General features: G+C 44.6%; 1 protein-coding gene across 1 annotated transcript in view; it reads left to right on the top strand.

Moving 5' to 3' along the window:
• mccc2 (methylcrotonyl-CoA carboxylase subunit 2) overlaps positions 1-25,781 on the top strand; it is a 124,287-nt gene that overhangs the window by 2,499 nt on the left and 96,007 nt on the right. Inside the window, exons 2-4 of the mRNA XM_072281174.1 lie at positions 12,122-12,188; positions 16,764-16,848; positions 18,401-18,502. Coding sequence (XP_072137275.1) covers positions 12,122-12,188; positions 16,764-16,848; positions 18,401-18,502 — 254 coding nt within the window. The remainder of the gene's footprint in view (positions 1-12,121; positions 12,189-16,763; positions 16,849-18,400; positions 18,503-25,781) is intronic.

Here is a 25,781-nt window from a genome sequence, read left to right as displayed (position 1 = left end):
TAAGCTGAAATGTCGTAAAGCGAAGAAGCAATTACCATTTATTTATATGGGAAAATTTTGTCAGTGTTTGCAGACCCAAAAATAACCTACCAAATCATGCCAAATAACACATGAAACCTAAAATAACAGTAACACATAGTAAAAGCAGGAATGATATGATAAATACACAGCCTATATAAAGTAGAAATACTTCTCTACAACGATTGCCCGCACAGATCTCCGTAGTGAAAATGCTCTCGGCAGAAAATCTCACGCAAGCGCTGTTGGCATAACCGCGCTCTCCAGTAACCTTTAAACTATGAAGCTGCCAAATCTACCAAATAACACGTAAAAATACACAGCCTATATAAAGTAGAAATAATGTATATACAGTGTAGTATCACTTACCGCAATTGGGAAGACATCGAGCACACTGATATTGGTGTGTTAGACTGAGTCGTCGCAGGTTGGGGTGGTGCAGTGGCCCCCACCCTCCAGGCCGCCAACTGATACATTGCTGCGAAACACACAGGGGTAGCCGGGAGGTACACAGCACATCTTTAAGAAAAAAGCCGAAATAAACATGCTAATTAATTAGGTGCTGCCTGGCACGTAAATGTCGGTGCTGATCAGAGGCGATTGCCGATTGCATCGGCACTGATCTGGGCCGACAATTACGTGCTAGGCAGCACCTAATTAATTAGCATGTTTATTTCGGCTTTTTTCTTAAAGATGTGCTGTGTGCATCCTAGCTACCCCTGCGTTCTCTGCGAATTGGTATAGTATCTGTCTGGGGCCCGGGGTTTGGGATGGTGGGACACAGGGGTGTCATCTCATTGTCGATCAGGGCAGGCAGCTCATCATCTCCTATGACTGCCCGCCTCGATGTTGAAGGTCGAGGTTCATCGTCTGCTGTGGCTGATGTGGACGGCTTGCTTGACTGCTGAGCCTCAAGTATTTTTCTATCACACAGTTCTTTGTAAGGACTCAAAACATCCTGGAAATATCCCCTAAACCTACATACCCTTTCAAAATTAAAGTGGTACTTTATCATTGCAGCAAAAATCTCACGCAGTTGCTTCATGTTCAGTTCCTGGACGACTTCACTTTCGCTACTGCATTCGGTTTCGATTGTTATCTTTTCCTCTTCCAATTGCATCAGCTCTTCATCTATCAGTTCTTGGTCATGGGATGTCAAAACTTCTTCAACATCATGTTCGTCAGCGTCCACAAGCCAAACTCACTTTGTCCTTGCTTCGTTCACCACGACCGAAACACTTAATTATGTCTAGTTTTACGCTAAGCGTAACACCCTTACAAGCTCTTTCAGGCTTTTCCGACACCTTAGAACTCATCTTGCAAACAGCTGCTCACAGGCTCGTGTTTAAGCAATGCCGTTCTGAATCCGGGGGACAGTGGCTGCTCGGGGCGCGCTGCCTTTTATTGCGCACTGATTTTTTATCGCGCGTTGATTTTCTTCGTAACAGTGAAAACACCTTCTGAAAGCGAAAACAGGGTACTAATGTAGGTCTTTCGTAACAGTGAGGTTTCGTAAAACGAACGTTCGAAAAGCGGGGCACACCTGTAACACATAAAAATACACAGCCAATATAAAGTAGAAATAATGTATATACAGTGTAGTATCACGGGAATCAGGAAGATAGCTTGCCGAGCACACTGATGAAGGTGTGTTAGACTGAGCCGTCGCAGGTTGGGTGGTGCAGTGGCCCCCACCCTCCAGGCCACCGAGCAATACATTGCCATGAAGCATGCAGGAATGCAGCAGTAGCCGGGAGGCACACAGCACTTCTTTAAGAAAAAAGCTGAAATAAACAAGCTAATTAATTAGGTGCCACCTGACACGTAATTGTCAGCCCAGATCAGTGCCGATTTCCAGTTGTGTCGTCTCTGATCTGGGCCGACAATTACGTGTCGGCGCCACCTAATTAATTAGCATGTTTATTTCGGCTTTTTTCTTAAAGATGTGCTGCGTGCCTCCTGGCTACCGTTGCATTCTCCGCGAATCGGTATCTGTTTGTGGCCTAGGGGTTGGGGTGGTGGGACACAGTGGTGTCATCTCGTCATTGTCTGTTTCCATTAGAACAGGCAGCTCACCTTCTTCTATCTCTGCCCGCCTCGATGTCAAAGGTCGAGGTTCGTCGTCTGCTGTGGCTGATGTGGAAGGCTTGCTTGACTGCTGAGCCTCGCGCGTTTTTCTATCACACAGTTCTTTGTAAGGATTGAAACCATCCTGCAAATATCTCCTATACCTACGTAGCCTTTCAAAATTAAAGTCGTGCTTTATCATTACTCATTCGGTTTCGATTGTTATCCTTTTTTGTTCCAATTGCATCGGCTCTTCATCTGTCAGTTCTTGGTGATGGGATGCCAAAACCTCTTCAACATCATCTTCGTCAGCTTCCACAAGCCAAACTCACTTTGTCCTTACTTCGTTCACCACAATCAAAATGCTTAGTTATGTCTAGTTTTACGCTAAGTGTAACACCCTTACGAGCTCTTTCAGGCTTTTCTGATACCTTAGAACTCATCTTGCAAACGGCTGCTCACAGGCTCGTGTTTAAGCGATGCCATTCTGAATCCGGGGAGAGCGGTTGCTCGGGGCGCGCGCTGCCTTTTATCGGGCGCTGATCTTTTCACGTGCTGATTTTTTATCGTGTGCTGCTTTTTTTTTCATAACAGTGAAAACACCTTCTGAAAGCGAAAACAGGGTATTAATGTAGGTCTTTCATAACAGTGAGGTTTCGTAAAGCGAACGTTCGAAAAGCGGGGGACACCTGTAGCTGCAACATTAGCTCTCGGCTCCTAAATTCAATTCCACAATTAATGAAGGCCAATGCACCGTATGCCTTCTTAATTACAGAGTCAACCTGCGCAACTGCTGTGAGCGTCCTATGGACTCGGACCCCAAGATCCCTCTGATCCTCCATACTGCCAAGAGTCTTACCATTATTACGATATTCTACCGAAATGAACCACCTCACACTTATCTGAGTTGAACTCCATCTGCCACTTCTCAGCCCAGTTTTGCATCCTATCAATGTCCCGCTGTAACCTCTGACAGCCCTCCACACTAGCCACAACACCTCCAACCTTTGTGTCATCAGCAAACTTACTAACCCATCCCTCCACTTCCTCATCCAGGTCATTTATAAAAATCATGAAGAGTGAGGGTCCCAGAACAGATCCCTGAGGCACACCACTGGTCACCGACCTCCATGCAGAATATGACCCGTCTACAACCACCCTTTTTGCCTTCTGTGGACGAGCCAGTTCTGGATCCACAAAGCAATGTCCCCTTGGATCCCATGCCTCCTTACTTTCTGAATAAGCCTTGCATGGGGTACCTTGTCAAATGCCTTGCTGAAATCCATATGCACTACATCTATTGCTCTTCCTTCGTCAATGTGTTTAGTCACATCCTCAAAAAATTCAATCAGGCTCGTAAGGCACGACCTGCCCTTGACAAAGTCAGGCTGACTATTCCTAATCATATTATACCTCTCCAAATGTTCATAAATCCTGCCTCTCAGGATCTTCTCCATCAACTTACCAACCACTGAAGTAAGACTCACTGGTCTAGAATTTCCTGGGCTAGGCTATGTCTACTCCCTTTCTTGAATAAAGGAACAACATCCGCAGCCCTCCAATCCTCCTGAACCTCTCCCGTCCCCATTGATGATTCAAAGATCATCGCCAGAGGCTCAGCAATCTCCTCCCTCACCTCCCACAGCAGCCTGGGGTACATCTCATCCGGTCCCAGCGACTTATCCAACTTGATGCTTTCCAAAAGCTCCAGCACATCCTCTTTCTTAATATCTACATGCTCAAGCTTTTCAGTCCACTGCAAGTCATCACTACAATCACCAAGATCATCTTCCATAGTGAATACTAAAATGAAGTATTCTTTAAGTACCTCTGCTATTTCCTCCGGTTCCATGAACACTTTCCCACTGTCACACTTCATAGGTCCTGTTCTTTCACGTCTTATCCTCTTGCTCTTCACATACTTGTGGAATGCCTTGGGTTTTTCCTTAATCCTGCTCGCCAAGGCCTTCTCATGGCCCCTTCTGGCTCTCCTAATTTCCTTTTTAAGCTCCTTCCTGTTAGCCTTATAATCTTCTAGATATCTTAACAATACCTAGCTCTCTGAACCTTTTGTAAGCTTTTCTTTTCTTCTTCACTACACCACAGTTCCTGTACCCTACCATAACTTCCCTGTCTCATTGGAACGTACCTATGCAGAACTCCACACAAATATCCCCTGAACATTTGCCACATTGCTTCCGTACTTTTCCCTGAGAACGTCTGTTCCCAATTTAAGCTTCCAATTTCCTGCCTGATAGCCTCATAATTCTCCTTACTCCAATTAAACGCTTTTCTAACTTGTCTGTTCCTATCTCTCTCCAATGCTATTATAAAGGAGATAGAATTGTGATCACTGTCTCTAAAATGCTCTCCCACTGAGAGATCTGACACCTGACCAGGTTCATTTCCCAATGCCAAATCAAGTACAGTCTCTCCTCTTGTAGGCTTATCTACATATTGTGTCAAGAAACCTTCCTGAATGCCCCTAACAAACTCCACCCCATCTGAACCCCTTGCTCTAGGAGATGCCAGTCGATATTTGGGAAATTACAATCTCTCATCACAACAACTCTGTTATTATTACACCTTTCCAGGATCCTTTTCCCTATCTGCTCCTCAATATCCCTGTCACTATTGGGAGGCCTATAAAAAACACCCAGTGAAGGTATTGACCCCTTTTTGTTCCTAACCTCCACCCACAGAGACTCCGTAGACAATCCCTCCATGACTTCCACCTTTTCTGCAGCCGTGACACTATCTCTGATCAACAGTACCACGCCCTCACCTCTTTTGCCTCCCTCCCTGTCCTTTCTGAAACATCTAAAACCCGGCACTTGAAGTAAGCATTGCTGTCCCTGAACCATCCAAGTCTCTGTAATGGCTGCCATGTCAGTTCCAAGTACTGATCCACGCTCTAAGCTCATCCACTTTGTTCACAATACTTGCGTTAAAGTAGACACATCTCAAACCGTCTGTCTGAGCGCGTCCCTTCTCTATCACCTGCCTATCCTCCCTCTCACAGAGTCTCCAAGCTTTCTCTATTTGTGAGCCAACCGCCTCTTCCCCAGCCTCTGCAGTTCAGTTCCCACCCCCCAACAATTCTCTTTTAAACTCTCCCCAGTAGCCTTAGCAAACCTCCCTACCAGGATATTGGTCCCCCTGGGATTCAAGTGCAACCCATCCTTTTTGTACAGGTCACACCTGCCCCAAAGGAGATCCCAATGATCCAGAAATCTGAATCCCTGCCCCCTGCTCCAATCCCTCAGCCACGCATTTATCCTCCACCTCATTCTATTCCGAGACTCACTGTCACGTGGCACAGGCAGTAATCCCGAGATTACTACCTTTGCGGTCCTGCTTCTCAACTTCCTTCTTAACTCCCTGTAGTCTCTTTTCAGGACCTCTTCCCTTTTCCTACCTATGTCATTGGTACCAATATGTACCATGACCTCCGGCTGTTCTCCTTCCCACTGCAGGATATCTTGGACGCGATCTGAAACATCCCAGACCCTGACACCTGGGAGGCAAACTACCATCCGTGTTTCTTTCCTGCGTCCACAGATTCGGCTGTCTGACCCCTAACTATAGAGTCCCCCATCACTACTGCCTTCCTCTTCCTTTCCCCACCCTTCTGAGCCACGGGGCCAGACTCTGTGCCAGAGGCGCGGCCACTGTTGCTTCCCCCAGGTAGGCCGTCCCTCCCAACAGTACTCAAACAGGAGTACTTATTGTCAAGGGGGACAGCCACAGGGGTACTCTCTAGTATCTGACTCTTCCCCTTCCCCCTCCTGACTTTTACCCACTTGTCTGTCTCCCATGGCCCCGGTTGTGGCGTGAATGAACTCATCAAAGAGTTACTGGTAGATACAAAGCAGCTTCTTTATTTGACGAAACAAGGTTCAGCAGGCATCGTACAGACGGAGATGCTTTCAGTGGAAAGGTCTGCTGGCCCAATGTGGGCTTGATATTTACTTGCTAAACACAAAGTGCAGTCCCTATTTACAAAGTATAAACAATGCATAAACAACGCTTTCTTTTGAAGCTACATACGAAACATCACACCTTCTGACTTCATTCTTTCCTCCTGACGCCTGCATGTCTGGGTTGGTACTCACAGCCTCTAGGAATGCAAGTTAAATCCACAATACACTTATTTGGTGTTTTACATGCTAACATACAGGACAATTTATATTTATAAAGTATAGATAATACTATCTTCGAAACTACAGCACCTGGTGAAACTATGGCGTCAGCAGCATCTGGTATTCACAGCTTTTAGGAAATGCATTGTTATGAACTCAATCCACAGTACTTTGTCAAACAGAAGACTGGTGGCCAAGCCATTTAAGTGTAAATGAATCATCTACCCAAAATTGCTCTAACACCCCGGTGTGACCACCTGCCTATAACTCCTTTCTATCACCTCCTCGCTCTCCCTGACCAGACGAAGGTCATGGAGCTGCGAGACGCAGTTCCCTAACACAGTCCCTTAGGAGCTGCAGCTCGACACACGGGGTGCAGATAGGGCCGTCCGGGAGGCTGGGAGACTCCAGGGCCTCCCACATCCGACACCGAGCACAGAACACCAGCCTCACACACATACTAGCAACACACATCAAAGTTGCTGGTGAATGCAGCAGGCCAGGCAGCATCTCTAGGAAGAGGTACAGTCGACATTTCAGGCCGAGACCCTTCATCAGGACCCTTCGTCCTAGAGATGCTGCCTGGCCTGCTGCGTTCACCAGCAACTTTGATCTGTGTTGCTCTAATTTCCAGCATCTGCAGAATTCCTGTTGTTGCGCACACACATACTGCCTCCTTTCCACAATTAACACAGGTAGACCTACCTCGCCTCATTCCCGCCTAAGCCCGTTGAGCCAAAGCCCTATCACTCTGCTACCTCTCACTTGGCTGCCCACTGGATATGGCGGTCTTCTTTTTAAACTTTTCCCTCTCTACTGCTGACGTCACGCGCATCTGCAGTCTTGCCTCTCTTTTACCCCGAGTAGTAAAACTGCCTTCACTCTGGAAATCCTTAGCCATTCCCCTCACAGCCTTCTTGCTCCAAATCAAAAACCGCTGAAGATTTCTTGCCTTTTTAAACTTTTTCCGCTGTACTGGCTGACGTCACGCGCCTGCGCAGTCTTGCCTCTCTTTTACCCCGAGTAGTAAAACTGCCTTCGCTCAGGAAATCCTTAGCCGTTCCACCTACAGCCTTCTTGCTCCGAATCAAAAAACTTTAATCTCAGAAAAGATGTGCTGGCATTGGAGAGGGTCCAGAGGAGGTTCACGAGATTGATCCCAAGAATGGAAGGGTTATCACATGAGGAGTGTTTGATGGTTCTGGGTCTGTACTCACTACAGTTCAGCAGATTGAGGGAGGATCTCATTGAAACCTATTGAATATTGAAAGGCCGAAAAGAGTGCATATAGAGAGGATGTTTCCTATAGTGGGGAAACTTAGGACCAGAGGTCACAGCTTCAGAATAGAGGGATAGCCATTTAGAATGGAGATGAGAAAAAATTTCTATATCCAGAGAATTGTGAATCTGGAATTCATTGCCACAGGCTGCTGGAGAAGCAAATCAGTGGGTATATTTAAGGTGGAGGTTGATAGGTTGTTGATTAACCAGGGTATCAAAGGTTATGGGAAGAAGGCAGGAGAATGGGGTTGAAAGGGATAATAATTCAGTCATTATGGAATGACGGAGCAGTCTTGATGGCCAAATGGTTTAATTCTGCTCCTATGTCTAATGGTTTTTTAGTCAACCATATTTGATTTCTAACTTGCTGCACCAGCTGTGATCTGTGACGACCATCCTTCCTATCATTCCTTCCTCTTCCCATCAACACTCCCATGTTTTGTATCCAAATCAGTCGTATAATGCAACAGACACAGACACAAAGTGCTGGAGGAACTTAGCAGGCGAGGCAGAATCTATAGAAAGGAGTAAACAGTCACCTCTTTCTTTAGCCTCTTCCTTCACCCACACCCGCGTCCCTTCCATTTTGTGCATACCTGCCCTCACCCCATCCTCCCACCACCCCACGAAGGACAGGGTTCCTCTAGCCCTCACCTACCACCCCACCAGCTTTTGCGTCCAGCACATAATTCTCCGTAACTTCTGCCATCTCCAACGGGATCCCACCACCAAGCATATCTTTCTGTTCCCCCAGTTTCTGCTTTCCACAGGGATCACTCCCTACGCAACTCCCTTGTGCATTTGTCCCTCCTCACTGATCTCCCTCCTGCTGCTTATCCTTGCAAGCGGAACTAGTGCCTCACTACGATTCAGGGCCCCAAATCATAAGACCATAATACATAGGAGCAGGATCTGAGAAATTATATGCAGAATTAAAAGCACTAAAACCTAACTGACTTATTTGCAGCTTGTTGCAGAGATAACTAGTGAACAAAGAAGTGCTTGTTGCATGGGAAAGCTGCCAAGGACGCCCAGCAACAATCGGAGTATGTATGTGATAACGAATGTATAACAGCATCCCCATGCAGTACCGGGGGCTCACTTGACTTGCAGGTTTGCCCATGTTTCTGTGGTTCAACTGAGCAATGTAAGCTTGCTCATAAATAGTATGTACTTTTAAGTAAACTGTATTTGACAATTATTCCCTGGGTCTGAACCTAAAGTCCTCTGGTAGAGAGGCAGATAGACAAATTAGGCCATTTGGCCCATCGAGTCTGCCATTTCATACTGACTGATCCAATTTTCCTCTTAGTCCCAATCTGCTGTCTTCTCTCCATATCCCTTCATGCCCTGATCAATCAAGCGTCTATCAGCCGCTACCTTAAATATACAGGGATTTGGCCCCCACAGCTGCTTTACACAAAGAATTCCACAGATTCAACACTCTCACTATTTAAATAATCTCCTCCTCATTCCATTCTAAAAGAATGCCCCACTATTCTGAGGCTGCATCCTTTGGTCTTAGACGCATCTGTCATAGGAAACGTCCTCTCCACATGCACTCTTATCAAGGCCCTTCACCACTCGATAGGTATGAATGAGGTCACCCCTCATTCTTCTGAATTCTAGTGAATAGAGTCCCAAACCATAAAGTGCTTTTCACATGACAAGCCATTCAATCCTGGAATCATTTTTGTGAACCTCCATTTTCAGCATATTCTTTCTAAAATAAGGGGTCCAAAACTGCTCACAATACTCCAAGTGAGGCCTCACCAATGCTTCATAAAGTCTCAACATTACAACCTTGCTTTTATAATCTGGTCATCTTGAAATCAATGCCAACATCTCATCACAGATTCAACCCTACTGTACAAGTCCTACCTTCACTGGAAGAGAGCTCAATGATCCAGAAATCTTATGCCCTCCCTCCTACACCAACTCCTTAGCCATGTATTAAACTGTGATAATCTTCCTAGTTCTGGCGTCACTAGTATGTGGTAATGGTAGGAGTCCTAAAATCACAACCCTGGAGGTAACTCCCTGAAATTCCTATGACCTCATCACTCGTTCTGCCCAGGTCATTGGTACCTACATGGACCACAATTTCCGGCTGTTCACTCTCCCACTTAAGAATGCTGAGGACTCAATCCAAGATATCCTGGACTCTAACACCCAGGAGGCAACATAGCATCCGGAAATCTTGTTCTCACCTACAGAGCCTCCTGCCCACTCATAGTCATAGTCATACTTTATTGATCCCGGGGGAAATTGGTTAAATAAACAATGCGGCCATCCTGCTGACACGCTAACGAGACGTGTCCGAATGTAACTATTTCCAGTGCTAAAAAAAACAAGTAAAACTCTCTCCACCAGCATGTTAGAGAGGGTGCAGCTTCAACGTGTGACCGTGAGAAAAAAAAAATACCACACATAACTAAGTTAAAAAGTTTAAAAGTAAGAAACTACGGAGCAACTGTAACAGGCTGCATACATGACCGGCACATGCGCACTCCCCTAACTAACAAATCCCCTCTCACTACAGCGTGCCTGTTCTCCCCCTTTCCCTTCTGATTCACAGAGGCAGACTCAGTGCCAGAGACCTGACTACCGTCACTTTCCTCTTTTATGTCAACCCCTCCCCAACAGTATCCGAAGTGATATACCTATTGTTGAGAGGAATGGCCACAGGGGTGCTCTGCTCCCTAACCCCTTTCCCCTTCCTGACTGTCACCCAATTTCCTGTGACTTGCACTTGAAAGGTGTGACTACCTGTCTATATGTCCTGTTTATCACTGCTCAGCATAGACACATAGAAAGCCTACAGCACAATTCAGGCCCTTCGGCCCACAATGCTCTGCCCAACATGTACTTACTTAGAAATTACCTAGGGTTACCCATGGCCCTCTATTTTTCTAAGCTCCATGTACCTATCCAGAAGTCTCTTAAAAGACCCTATCGTATCCACCTCCACCACTGTCGCTGGCAGCCCATTCCACGCACTCACCACTTTGCATAAAAAAAACTTACCCTGACGACACCTCTGTACCTAAACTTATCCCTGACATCAACATCCTGAACGATCTGGAGTTCGTCCAGGTCCAGCTCCAACTGCTTAACACTGATTGTTAGAAGTTGCAGCTGCATGCAAACAGTCATTCCAGGTGAGGTGACACTTCACCTGTAAGTGTGCTTGGGTCAGCTACTGTACCTACTGCCCCTGTGTTGCTTTTTGTATATTGGTGAGACCCGGTGTAGATTGGGAGACTGCTTTGCTGAGCACCTACAGTCCATCGACCGGAAAAAGTGGGATCTCCCGTTGGCCACACACTTCAAGTCTACTTCCCATTCCCATGCCAACATGTCAGTCCATGGCCTCCTCTACTGCCGCAATGAGGCCACACTCAGGTTGGAGGAGGAACACCTTATACTCATCTGGATAGACTCCAACCTGATGGCATGAACGTCAATTTCTTGAATTTCTGGCAATTGGTCCCTTCACCATTCCCTCACCTCATCTCCTTGCCTGCCCATCACCTCCCCTTTCCCTTTATTTCAAGGTCTTCTACCTGCTCTTATTAGATTCCCCCTTCTCTGGCCATTTATCTCTTCCACCAATCAACTTCCCAGCTCTTTACCTCACCCCAACCCCTCTTCCGGATTCACCTATCAACTGTCACCTTGTACTTGTTCCTCCCCTTCTCCCACCTTCTTACTGTGAGTTCTCAGCTTTTTTTTCAGTCCTGATGAAGGGTCCATGGATGCTACCTCACCTGCTGAGATCCTCCAGCATTTTGTGTGTGTGGCTTGGATTTCCAGCATCTGCAGATTTTCTCGTGTTTGTCAGTCACATTCTGAGTGATTGTCAGTTTTCTTTTACTATTAATTTGTGGATGTAGTATTTAATGTCCACTGGAAATTGCCCCTGAGCTGGGTAGCTTTAATTTTGTACTTGTACAGCTGTGTGTGGTTTTTTCAGTTTCTTCCTCACCTCCTTACTAGATTGGCCCCTCAGTAATGTCGGTCTTGTGAGTGTGAATGAACGAGGAGAAACACCCCTACAGGCCAGGCAAACCTGTAAGAAGGAACCTTCATTTTCAGTTGCATTCCATAACACAGAGCACCTCTCCTGTCCATTGATGCTGAGTCTTCATGTATTTATTTATTAGAGATACGGTGTGGAACAGGCCCGGTGAGCTGTGCACCCAGCAACCCACCTGTTTAATCCTCGCATAATCACGGGGCAGTTTACAGTAACCAAGTCACGTACTGACTGCTACATCCTTGGACTGTGGGAGGAAACGGGAGCCCCCAGAGGAAACCCATGCGCTCAAGGGGAGAACGTACACCCTCCTCACAGATGGCACTGGAAATGAACGCAGAACTCTGACGCCCTGAGCTGTAATCGTGTCATGCTAACTGCTAGGCTGCCATAGTGCCTATGAGTTAGCGTATGAATTTATTAGCAATGGCATTCTTTTACCATGGAATGCAATTGTTTGTCACTTTACCTCGTCTAAGTTAAAAATACGCTTTATACATATGAATTACTGTAAAAGACACTGGGTGAAAATAAACTGTCCAAGCTTATCCTCAAATCTCTGTTTACCTTCAAGGAAAATCATGAAAGAATGAAGATATTAGTGACAGAATTGAATGAACGAGCAGAGAAAATCAGATTGGGTGAGTTTTCAAAAATGTAAAGTAATATTCAACGAGTTTCCACATATTTAGTGAAAATTATTGAAATTCAGAGAAAAATTAGCTTTATTTGTCATATTTACGTTGAAATGACGATACCTACAATGACACACATCAAAGTTGCTGGTGAACGCAGCAGGGAGGTACAGTCGACGTTTCAGGCCGAGACCCTTCGTCAGGACTAACTGAAGGAAGAGTTAGTAAGAGATTTGAAAGTGCGAGGGGGAGGGGGAGATCCAAAATGACAGGAGAAGACAGGAGGGGGAGGGATAGAGCCAAGAACTGGACAGGTGATAGGCAAAAGGGATACAAGAGGATCATGGGACAGGAGGTCTGGGAAGAAAGACAAGGGGGGGGGAACCCAGAGGATGGGCAAGGGGTATAGTCAGAGGGACAGAGGGAGAAAAAGGAGAGTGAGAGAAAGAATGTGTGTATAAAAATAAAAAACGGATGGGGTACGAGGGGGAGGTGGGGCATTAGCGGAAGTTAGAGAAGTCGATGTCATGCCATCAGGTTGGAGGCTACCCAGACGGAATATAAGGTGTTGTTCCTCCAACCCGAGTGTGGCTTCATTTTTACAGTAGAGGAGGCCGTGGATAGACATGTCAGAATGGGAATGGGATGTGGAATTAAAATGTGTGGCCACTGGGAGATCCTGCTTTCTCTGGCGGACAGAGCGTAGATGTTCAGCAAAGCGGTCTCCCAGTCTGCGTCAGGTCTTGCCAATATATAAAAGGCCACATCGGGAGCACCGGACGCAGTATATCACCCCAGTCGACTCACAGGTGAAATGTCGTCTCACCTGGAAGGACTGTTTGGGGCCCTGAATGGTGGTAAGGGAGGAAGTGTAAGGGCATGTGTAGCACTGGTTCCGCTTACACGGATAAGTGCCAGGAGGGAGATCAGTGGGAGGGATGGGGGGGACGAATGGACAAGGGAGTTGTGTAGGGAGCGATCCCTGCGGAATGCAGAGAGAGGCGGGGAGGGAAAGGTGTGCTTAGTGGTGGGATCCCGTTGGAGGTGGTGGAAGTTACGGAGAATAATATGTTGGACCCGGAGGCTGGTGGGGTGGTAGGTGAGGACCAGGGGAACCCTATTCCTAGTGGGGTGGCGGGAGGATGGAGTGAGAGCAGATGTAGGTGAAATGGGGGAGATGCGTTTAAGAGCAGAGTTGATGGTGGAGGAAGGGAAGCCCCTTTCTTTAAAAAATGAAGACATCTCCCTCGTCCTAGAATGAAAAGCCTCATCCTGAGAGCAGATGCGGCGGAGACGGAGGAATTGCGAGAAGGGGATGGCGTTTTTGCAAGAGACAGGGTGAGAAGAGGAATAGTCCAGATAGCTGTGAGAGTCAATAGGCTTATGGTAGACATCAGTGGATAAGCTGTCTCCAGAGACAGAGACAGAAAGATCTAGAAAGGGGAGGGAGGTACTATAAGCCTCCTGTCCCATGATCCTCTCGTATCCCCTTTTGCCAATCACCTGTCCAGCTCTTGGCTCCATCCCTCCCCCTCCTGTCTTCTCCTATCATTTTGGATCTCCCCCTCCCCCTCCAACTTTCAAATCCCTTACTCACTCTTCCTTCAGTTAGTCCTGACGAAGGGTCTCGGCCTGAAACGTCGACTGCACCTCTTCCTAGAGATGCTGCCTGGCCTGCTGCGTTCACCAGCAACTTTGATGTGTGTTGCTTGAATTTCCAGCATCTGCAGAATTCCTGTTGTTTGTGTTTAAATACATACAATGAAATGTGTTGTTTGTGTCAACGATCAACACAGTCTGAGCATGGGCTGGGGGCAGCCTGCAAACGTCACCATGCTTCTGGCAGTAGCACAGTGCGCCCACAAGATAACTCAGACATCTTTGGACTGTAGAAAGAACCTGGATCATCTGGAGGAAACCCATGCAGTTATAGGGGGTGTGTACAAACTCCTTACAGACAAAAGTAGAAATAAACCCAGGTTGCTGGCTCTGTAAAGCATTACACTAACCCATTACACTAACCCATTATACCAATCCATTACACCAACCCATTACACTAACCCATTACAAAACATCGCCACCTTCATTGCATTACTTTGGGATTTTTTTGGCCTAGCTATTGGTAGCAGAGACTGTGATTTGGAGCTTTCTGTGTGTAAAAATGGTGGAATGTAACATAAAGGACTTTCTAGCCTTTTAAAAAAGTAATTTGCAGCGCTACGTGGGTAAAGCAGGGTGGTGAGACCAAGCATTGTGTTCTGCTGCGAGCTGTGGATGAATGATGTGTCTGTCTTCTCTACTGCTGACTCTGTGGACGAGTGACGTCTGACTGTCATTTGTACTGCTGCCTGTTTGGATGAGTGACATGTGACAATTCTCAGTACTGTATGTGTGGACAAGTGACGTGTGACTGTTCTCTGTACTGTTGTCTGTGTGGACGAGTGAAGTGTGACTGTTCTCTGTATTACTGTCAGTGTGGATGAGTGACATGTGACTGTTCTCTGTGTTACTGTCTGTGTGGACGAGTGATGTGTGACTGTTGTTTGTACTGCTGTCTGTGTGGACTAGTGAAGTGTGACTGTTCCCTGTATTACTGTCTGTGTGGACAAATGACATGTGATTGTTCTCAGTACTGTCAGTGTGCACGAGTGACGTGTGACTGTTGTTTGTACTGCTGTCTGTGTGGACGAGTGAAGTGTGACTGTTCCCTGTATTACTGTCTGTGTGGACGAGTGAACAGTGACTGTTCCCTGTACTGTCTGTGTGGATGAGTGACGTGTGACTGTTGTCTGTACTGTCAGTGTGGACGAGTGAAGTGTGACTGTTGTCTGTACGGCTGCCTGTGTGGGCGATTGACATGTGACTGTCGTTTGTACTGCTGTCTGTGTGGACGAGTGAAGTATGACTGTTCCCTGTATTACTGTCTGTGTGGACGAGTGATGTGTGACTGTTGTCTGTACTGCTGCCTGTGTGGGCGATTGACATGTGACTGTCGTTTGTACTGCTGCCTGTGTGGACGAGTGACGTGTGACTGTCCTCTGTACTGGGTTAGTTCCGGAGTATTCCTCTAGACAATTTCCCTGAGCAAGTCAGGTTTAGACTATGTATCTGAAAGGTGATTTTGTGTTGCTGCCAGTGTTTCATTGTTCTGGCTTTCCAGCTCAGATGATTGGACCCGTATTAAGAGATGTTCACTTAGAGATAGGCATGAGTCTGTGCAGAGAATAGTCACTGGGTTGATATGATTTTGAGTTGCATTCTGTGTTCTCATTTGTGGTTTGTGAACAGAGCTTTACAGTGGACACTCTAGAGTATTTTTTTAATTTTCAAAGGACTTCTGATCCCATTGGGCTGTTTTGGTGATATTGGGAGAATTAGAGTTCACATGTTTCTCTTAGCCCCTTGTATCACACACAATTCCATACTCCCGAGTTTCAGTGGCAAATGCACAATAATGGACCGGAATAAATAGTGAACCCAGAGATTTATGTTAAAATCAGTTATTGTATAACTAGGTGCCAATATCATGTGTAGGCACATGCACAATGAAACTTTTATGATCCAAATGTTTTTTAAAACTTTTAGCAAGTCTAATGTATTGTGGTCAAATTTTTAGAATCAGAACCAAAATACCTGCACCTGTGAGCAGCTCTGATGGTATTTAGAACAAATTTGATGTTTTCCTTTAACCTCTGAGTTTATTTTAACTTTTACAATAGCTGTTTTTGGTAATTTGCAAGACGAAAATACAATAGATTCCGGTTAATTGCAACACATCGGACAGTACAATTTGGCTGATTTAAGCAGCTGCCCTTATTAGCTGAGGTTTCATAGAAATAGTTAAAATGTATTAAAAAAAAGACAAACTGAGTAACAAATTATGTATTTAAGTGACGTTCAACACAACTAGAACATTTCAGTACTATAAAACTGTGTTTTAGTTCCTAACAGTTATCGACAGAGGAATTCATACAGTGTACGCTGCTGTGTTCATTTGATTGACTGTAAATGAACAAAATCAGTATAAACATCTATTGCAGATAATGGACTGCCTTCATGCAATGCTTTCAACAGTTGCATCCTCCAAATTTACATTTTCATTGTAACATTCAAGATGACTGTCGATATCTTCAAGTACTTTGTAGTCTCTCACTTGCTAAAGTACTAAAATTGTTTGATTTTCACTCCCAGCCATTTCTGGCATCTCCAAGCCTAAATGGTTGAAACTGCAGTGAGCAAGTCATTTCTGAATTGCTTACAGCTTACTTCTTGGTCACTGTCAGTGACAAAAATCACTGCTTTTTGAAGACACACACACACACACACACACACCTCTGATCCGATTTAAAATCTGTTCGCTCTAAGCACGGTGTAGTGTCTAACCACCATACAAACGCCTGTCCCAACTATGCAACATATTGTCCCAAATAAATGAAGGGAATCCCAACTATTTTCTCGATTAGTGTTTGTTCTTTAAAAGTTGTCCCAAATGAGTGGCCCAGTGAACCGGAATCCACTGTATTCATTTTGACTTGTTTGTCAAGTTACGTTTGTTACAGTAACCTTTTACTTGTGATACAGGGGGAGGAGAAAAGGCTCGGCAGAGGCACATGTCCCGAGGAAAGTTGCTTCCGAGAGAACGTATTGACCAGTTGTTAGATCCGGGGTGAGTGAATGGTTTCTGCTCTGAAGGACAACCAGTATTCACAGATTCTTACAATTGTGGGATCTGTTATGAGACTTCCTCTTTGTCTTTGTCTTAGTCTTGAGCAAGTCAAATAGAAGTAATCTAATTTAATATTTACATAATCTAAATTAAAATGTATTGTTCTAGCTGAACACCTACTGTAAAATACTTTTAGATTACCTGTTTCTCATTGGGCACAACATAAAACAAATATTTTCATTTCTTTTAAAGCCAGATCCAAATTTCTATGAATTAATAAACAGATTAGTGCAGATAATATATGAAGAATTTCCTGTTTCCTTCTCTCAGGTTTGTTGTTTAGAAATATAGCTGCTCAGTTTTATTTTTTTTTGTAATATAATTTTTATTGAATTTTCAAAAGGAATACATGAAAATAATAGAATCTACCCTCCCCCCTCCCCTTAACCCTCCCCCCCCATATATAGTCCTACCTAAAAAGAAAGAAAGGAAGAAAAGAGCCGCCTGGGTATTGGAAGGTTTCCACATGCTCCATGGGATTCAAAATAAATTTGGTATAATTATTCGTTACTTTCCCCAAGTGACCAAAGTCTTTATCGGAGCACTTAAATATGTCATCCTATCTTTTGTAAATAAGGGCACCAAATATTCAAAAATGTTACATATTTGCTGCTCAGTTTTATTAAAAATATATATGTAAAATTGTAAGTCATGGCAACCTCATGATGTATTAGATGTTTATTTGACGTAAGAATTGAGTATCAGTCATGCACAGGAGAATGCAAAGATATTTGTACATTAAAGTGCCCCAAGATAAATCAGTTATTATTGAAAACTCTGCAAAATTTAGCTTTTCCTCATGAGTTAGTACTTTTTTTTAAAATAACCAACGCTAGGAGACATGACTAGAATGGGTAATCAGAATATTCTTTGATGGTTATAAATATACTAAAGCTTTCATAGTTTCTCAGGGAAGGGAGGCTGATGCTTGTCACCAGTCCACATTATTGTTCACATTGCCATGGATCTTCTTTATCAGCCCATATGTAGTGGTTACCCAATAAATGATTACCTTCAAATTATCATTGTTCAAATTTAACATTAATATCTCAGTAAATAAAACCATTACTTAAATATTTCTTCTATCAAGTTTTGTTGTGATTCAAGTTTCACACTTTCAGAAAGAATACCTGTAATATTTTTGCCCTGAGAATATATTGCTGCAGTGAATGAAAATAAAAATTTGGTGCGCATTGGACTTCTAATTCCATCATAATTTTGGTCCTACACTGAAACAAAGGAGTCTTAAATCATTGAGGTATGTGCTTATTTAGCAGTGGAGGTGCAGCATAGAAGTGTACCCATACCTGAGCAAGCCTGTGTAATGCTGCATCAATGAGTTACTCTAAAAGATGGTGGCTACCATGTTTGTAATAACCATCTTGTCGCACTGTAGGGCAGGCTCCTACAGGAAGCATGTTATCCAGGCAGGGTGTTACCAGTAAGAACTACCATGGAGTTACTTTTGTGTTAAACTTGTTTGATTTGCCAGGTCACCTTTCCTGGAGTTTTCCCAGTTTGCGGGTTACCAGCTGTACGGAGATGAGGAGGTGCCTGCGGGAGGCATCATTACGGGCATCGGAAGTGTATCGGGGTAAGGGTCATTTTCCCAACTGCTTCCTGTATGAAGGTATGGAAGACTGAAGTGGAAGGTAGGTAGATGGTGGAAAAATTAGTCTCTGTCCTGGTGGCTATGATGAAACAATTTTGTGCTCAGAAACTAGAACAATTCTTATCTTATACAGACAGGAGAATTCAACAGACAGGGTTCCAGGACCTCAAAAGAGGATGAGCAGTTAGGGAAAACCTTGGAGAAATTTTACACCCAAGAAAGTAGAGGGGAAAGATCAGATCTTAGTTTATATGGGTCATAGAATAATACAGCAGTGGTTAGGCTATTTGGCCCACAATGTTGTGCTGATCTTGTTGCCAGTTTGTACTAAATGTCTGATGAAAGATCTTTGCCTGAAACATTGACTGCTTAGTTCCAACCATAGTTGCTACCTGATCTGCTGAGTTCCTCCAGCATTTTGTGTGCGTTGCTCTGGATTTCCAGTATCTGCAGAATCTCTTATGTTTATACTAAATGTATCCTTTATTTCATCCATGTCCCTCTATTCCCTTTATTTTCATGAATTTCATTTCATTATTAACATGTGAAATGCTTAATTTCCACTTGCAGCTTACATTTTACTAAACATAAAAGACTAAGAAATCTTCTCAGAAAGTATTTTTTTATTATTTGTCTTCACAAGAGCAGGAACTCTGGAAGAAGGGCATTGTTGAAATGCTGCAGAAAAATATTGGACCATAAAGAGGTAGAGCTGAGCAAACTTGTGGCCTGAAGATAGCTAAGTCCCCTGGTCCTGATGGAATGCATCTCAGGGTACTGAAAGAAATGGCAGAAGTTATAGTCAAGGCTATGGTGATGATTTACCAAAATTCTCTGCACTCTGGGCAGATTGGAAGATGGCAATGTCACACCACTGTTCAAAAAAGTATGTAGGCAAAGGCAAGTAACTATAGGCCAGCTAGTTTAACATCTGTAGTTGGGAAAATGCTCGAAGCTAACATTAAAGAAGAAATAGCAAGGCATCTGGAAAGAAATGGATCACCTGGGAGACACAGCATGGATTCAGCAAAGGCAGGTCCTGTTTGACAAACTTACTAGAGTTCTTTGAGGATATAACAAGCACAGTGGATAGAGGGGTACAGATGGACGTTATTTACTTGGATTTGCAGAAGGTGTTCAATAAGGTGCCACGTAAAAGCCTAATCCATAAAATAAGGATGCTAAGAGTTGGGGGTGATGTATAAGCAAGGATAGAGGATTGGTTAACTAATAGAAAGCAGAGAGTTGGGACACATGGGTGTTACTCTGGTTGGCAATCAGTGGTGAGTGGTGTGTTGCAGGGGTTGCAGCTGTTCACGATTTGCATTAACAATCTGGAAGAGGGGACTGAGTTTAGTGTATATAAGTTTGCTGATGATAGTAAATTGAGTGGAAAAGCAAATAGTACAGAAGATATGGAGAGTCTGCAGAGATATAGATAGGTCAAGTGAGTGGGCAAGGGTCTGGCAGATGGAGTACAATGTTGGTAAATGCGAGGTCATCCACTTTGGAATGAAAAATGAAAGAGCAGGTTATTATTTAAATGGTAAAATATTACAGCATGCTGCTGTGCAGAGGGACTTGGCAGTGCTTGTGCATGAATCACAGAAGGTTGGTTTGCAGGTGCAGCAAGCTATCAAGAAAGCAAATGGAATGTTGGCCTTCATTGCTAGAGGGATTGATTTTAAGAGCAGAGGCTATACTACAACTGTACAGGTAATGGTGAGGCCGCAACTGGAGTACTGTGTGCAGATCTGTTCTCCTTACTTGAGGAAGGATATACTGTTTTGAAGGCGGTGCAGAGGAGGTTCACCAGGTTGATTCCAGAGATGAGGGGGTTAGACTGTGAGGAGAGATTGAGTTGCCTGGAACTGGACTCGCTGGAATTCAGAAGAATAAGAGGAGATCTGGTAGAAGCATAAAATTATGAAGGGGATAGATAAGACAGAGGCAGGAAAGTTGTTTCCACTGGTAGGTGAGACTAGAACTAGGGGACATAGCCTCAAGATTTGGGGGAGTAGATTTAGGATGTAGATGAAGAGGAACTGCTTTTCCCAGAGAGTGGTGAATCTGTGGAATTCTCTGCACAATGAAGCTGTGGAGGCTACCTCAGTAAATATATTTAAGACAAGGTTGGATAGTTTTTTGCAAAGTAGGGGAATTAAGAATTATGGGGAAAAAGGCAGGTAGGTGAAGATGAGTTCATGGCCAGGTCAGCCATGATCTTATTGAATGGCGGAGCAGGTTTGACGGGGCAGATGGCCGACTCCTGCTCCTATTTCTTATGTTCTTATGTGAGACCCTGAACTAGGAGCAGAATTAGACCACTTAGCCCATCTGGTTGCACTCCATTCCATCATGGCTGATTTATTATCCCCCTCAACCCCATTCTCTTGCCTGGTCCTGTAAAATTTGACACCTGACTAATCAGGAACCTATCAACTTCAGCTTTAAATGTACCGAATGATTTGGCTTTAAACGTACCTAATGATTTGGCCTCCATAGCTGTCCAAGGCAGTGGATTCCATAAATTCACCATCCTCTGGCTAAGAGGACGTCCCTCTGTTCTGAGGCTGTGCACTCTGGTCCTAAACTCCCCCACTATAAGATAACCTCCTCTCCACTTCCACTCTATTTGGGCCTTTCAAAATTCAATATTTGATAAGTTGCAAAATTCAATATGCGATAAGTTTCAGTGAGAACCCCCTCATTCTCTCTATAGGCCCCCTGGTAGCAGCAGAGATACAGAGGAGCAGATTGGGAGGCAGATTTTGGAAAGGTGCAAAAATAACAGGGTTGTTATCATGGGTGACTTTTAACTTCCCTAATATTGATTGGCACCTGATTAGTTCCAAGGGTTTAGATGGGGCAGAGTTTGTTAAGTGTGTCCAGGACGGATTCCTGTCACAGTATGTGGACAGGCCGACTAGGAGGAATGCCATACTAGATCTAGTACTTGGTTATGAACCGGGTCGGGTCACAGATCTCTCAGTCGGTGAGCATCTGGGGGACAGTGACCACCGCTCCCTGGCCTTTAGCATTATCATGGAAAAGGATAGAATCAGAGAGGACAGGAAAATTTTTAATTGGGGAAGGGCAAATTATGAGGCTATAAGGCTAGAACTTGTGCGTGTGAATTGGGATGATGTTTTTGCAGGGAAATGTACAATGGACGTGTGGTTGATGTTTAGAGATCTCTTGCAGGATGTTAGGGATAAATTTGTCCCGGTGAGGAAGATAAAGAATGGTAGGGTGAGGGAACCATGGGTGACAAGTGAGGTGGAAAGTCTAGTCAGGAGGAAGAAGGCAGCATACGTAAGGTTTAGGAAGCAAGGATCAGATGGGTCTATTGAGGAATATAGGGTAGCAAGAAAGGAGCTGAAGAAGAGGCTGAGAAGAGCAAGAAGGGGGCACACAGACACACACACCCATGCCACACACACACACACCCACACACACACCCCCACACACCCCCACACACACACACACACACACACAGCCCACCCCCCGCACACCCACACACACACCCACACCCCCAACACACACACACCCACACACACACCCACACCCCCAACACACACACACCCACACACCCACACCCCCCCACACACACCCACACCCCCACACACACACACCCCCACACCCCCACCCACACACACACACCCCCACCCACCCACACACACACACCCCACACCCCCCCCACCCACTCACACTCCCACACACACGTACGTAAGCTGTTTAGTTGCCGCATTTGCATATTTTCTCATTCATTTCATTCAGCGTTCCAATAGAATGATGTATATTTTAGTAATATTCCATTAAAATGGTAAACTTATCATGGCCCATTTAGAAGCTGAGTTTCATACGGGCCTCAGTTTCATAGTTTTACTTGAGGTCCATACAGAATACTCCAGTTTAGGCCTCAGTGACATCTTATGCAATTTCAACATAACATCCCAATTCCTGGACTCAATACATTGAGTTATGCAGGCCAATATACCAAAAGCTCTCTTTAATCTTATCTACAGTACCTGTACCACCTCTTTAAATAAATTATGTACCTGTATCCCAGATCCCTTTGTTTTACCACATTCTCAGTGCCCGACCATTCACTGTGTAAGACCTATCCTGATTGGTTCTCCCGAAGTGCAATACCTCACACCTATCTGAATTAAATTCTATCTGCCATCTTGAATCCTTTTTTTCAGCTTGTCCAGATCCCACTGCAAGCTTTGATATCCACTACACACCTAATCTTGGTGTCATCTGCAAATTTGCTGATCCAGTTTACTACATTATCATCCAGATCATTGATATAAATGACAAACAACAGAAGACTCAGCACCAATCCCTGTGGTACTTCACTAGTCACAGGCCTCCAGTTAGAGAGGCAACTATCTACTACCACTCTCCGGTTTCTTCCACAAATCTACGGTACTTTCCCATCTTGAATGCCAAGTGACTGAACCCTTTTGACCAACATATGCAGTCACTGTATGCTATCTAAATGTCCAATGGTGTCTTTGCTTCTGTAGTCTTTGTAAGCCATCTCAATATCTGCACCCACCTCATTCAGTCCTCTTGGACATTCTGATTTTAATGCTCCTTTGTCAGCCTGTTTACTACTGCTTTCATTTTGAGTTTCCTTCTGTAAACCTCTCCATCACTTCCCCATCTGTCCTTCATAATACTCAAACTGTATTTTTGACCAGATTTCCGAATATCTTTTTCTGTGGTATAGTACACTTTTTGTTTGGAAATCCTCCTGTCACAAGTGCAAGTTGTCACTTACAGACATCCCACTCCTCCTGGAAGTTCCAGGAGTCTCCTGCAAATTAATAGTGGCTCCCTGATGCCCACAAATTATATACAGTGTCCTGGAAATTGCTTTTTTTGAGAGCGAGTGTGAGAGAGCGCGCGAGAGAGCGAGCGCAAGAGCAAGAAAGCAAGAGCGAGAGAGCAAGCGCGAGTGAGAGCAAGAGAGAGCGACCACGAGCAAGAGAGCAAGAGCAAGAGCGAGAGAGTTCCATAAAATGTCAGAGTGGCAGGGTGTTCCAAAAGAAGAAAAAGTAAAATGTACATCACCCCAGACTACACTAAAGTGTACCCCTGCCTGATAGGGTCAAAAATAATGACAGTGTTGCTCACTGCACTGTTTGCAACAGTGACTTTTCTATTGCCCATGGTGGGTTAAGACTGTAAAAGACATGTTGAGGTGAGTTTAACAGGTGTCATTCGTTCATTAGCATAGCTAACGTTATTTAAACTAGCTGGCTAGCTGCTAAGGAGCTACTCTATTGCAGACATCCCACCTCTCCCGGAAATTCCAGGAATCTCCTGCAAATTGATGGTGCTACCTCCCTGAAATGAGTTTTTGAAGGGTGGGATGTCTGCACTTATCCTCTCAATTGGACAGAAATCTGTGGACTCTCCCTGGCAGTCATTGGTCTCTAATCCAGTGTAAATGGTGCTTTTCTGTGGAAACTTGACAAATCATTCCAAGGATAAGCGCTTGCGTAAGGGAAGACTTAGACTCCTATTGTATGTAAGCCGGTAAATCTGCAAAACCAGACAATACCTATCAATCTCCCAGATGGCAGGAAATATCAAATTGTTATATTGGATTTTCTCACACCAAAGGGCCATTAACTTCCCCCAGGCTCCAGTTATGACAGTTTTTAAATCTGTAGAAATTAAGGGCATCTTTCCTACATAGTTCTATTTCAACGTCTTTGATGGCTTGTTAAAAAAGTCCATTGACAGTGCTGGCAACACACATCAAAGTTGCTGGTGAACGCAGCAGGCCAGGCAGCATCTCTAGGAAGAGGTACAGTCGACGTTTCAGGCCGAGACCCTTCTGAAACGTCGACTGTACCTCTTCCTGGAGATGCTGCCTGGCCTGCTGCGTTCATCAGCAACTTTGATGTGTGTTGCTTGAATTTCCAGCATCTGCAGAATTCCTCGTGTTGACAGTGCTGGACTTGATTTACTATGGGGTACTATCACAGTTTGGGTGAATTACTGTGGGGTGCTATGAGAGTCTGGGTGATTTACTGCGAGAGTCTGGGTGAAATACTGCGAGTGTCCGGGTGATTTACTGTGAGTGTCTGGGTGATTTACTGTGAGAGTCTGGGTGATTTACTGTGAGTCTGAATGATTTACTGTGAGTGTCTGGGTGATTTACTGTGAGACTCGTGGTGATTTACTGTGGAGGACTGTGAGACCAGGTGATTTACTGTGGGAGTCTGGATAATTTACTGTGGGGGACTGTGAGACTGTGTAATTTACTGTGAGTCTCGTGGTGATTTACTGTGGGGGACTGTGAGATTGGATGATTTACTGTGAGTGTCGTGGTGATTTACTATGGAAGACTGTGAGATTTGATGATTTACTGTGAGTCTCGTGGTGCTTTACTGTGGAGGACTGTGAGACTGGGTGATTTACTGTGGGAATCTGGATGATTTACTGTGGAGGACAGTGAGATTGTGTGATTTACTGTGAGTCTCGCGGTGATTTACTGTGGAGGACTGTGAGATTGTGTGATTTACTGTGAGTCTCGTGGTGATTTACTGTGGGGGATGTGATGATTTACTGTGCGAGTCGTGATTTTCTGCGGGGGACTGTGAGATTGTGTGATTTACTGTGAGTCTCGTGGTGACTTGCTGTGAAGAACTGTGAGATTGGGTGACTTACTGTGAGTGTCGTGGTGATTTACTGTGGGGGCGTGAGGCTGGGTGATTTACTGTGGGAGCCTGGATGATTTACTTTGGGGGATTGTGAAACTGGGTGATTTACTGTGAGTGTCGTGGTAATTTAATGTAGGGGACATGAGACTAAGTGATTTACTGTGAGATTCAGGGTGATTTACTGTGGGTGTTTTGCTAGACATGACCATAGCTGTCATCGCTGAGTAAATTATTTTTGACTGTGGTGCTATCTGAGGTGGGGATGTAGGAAAGCTGGACGTTACTTTGGGAAGTTAAAATTTCCTCCTGTCTGGAAGAATATTTTCAATTGACGGTTGTATGATTTTTTCCCTTGTTCTGCACACTGCAGAACATACCCTATTGTCAGTGTTTCTATTTCAGATTTCCAGCAGCAGGTTTTAGATTTTGAAGAGCCTCCTGTGTCTGTTGTCCCTAGAAGGCAGATTCGAGGGGGTGGTTGAGTGTGAATATGGTCCGCGGAACAGAGAGTGGATCTCATGGATAAAGCGAGAGGGAAGTTAAGGGGATATGGGAAGGAAATGAGAGAAAATTTG

Source organism: Mobula birostris, chromosome 17 (assembly GCF_030028105.1).
Source record: "Mobula birostris isolate sMobBir1 chromosome 17, sMobBir1.hap1, whole genome shotgun sequence".
In the NCBI taxonomy this organism is placed as follows: Eukaryota; Metazoa; Chordata; class Chondrichthyes; order Myliobatiformes; family Myliobatidae; genus Mobula; species Mobula birostris.
The sequence above is the reverse complement of the archived record's forward strand: the minus strand, read 5'-3'. Positions and strand labels throughout refer to the sequence as shown.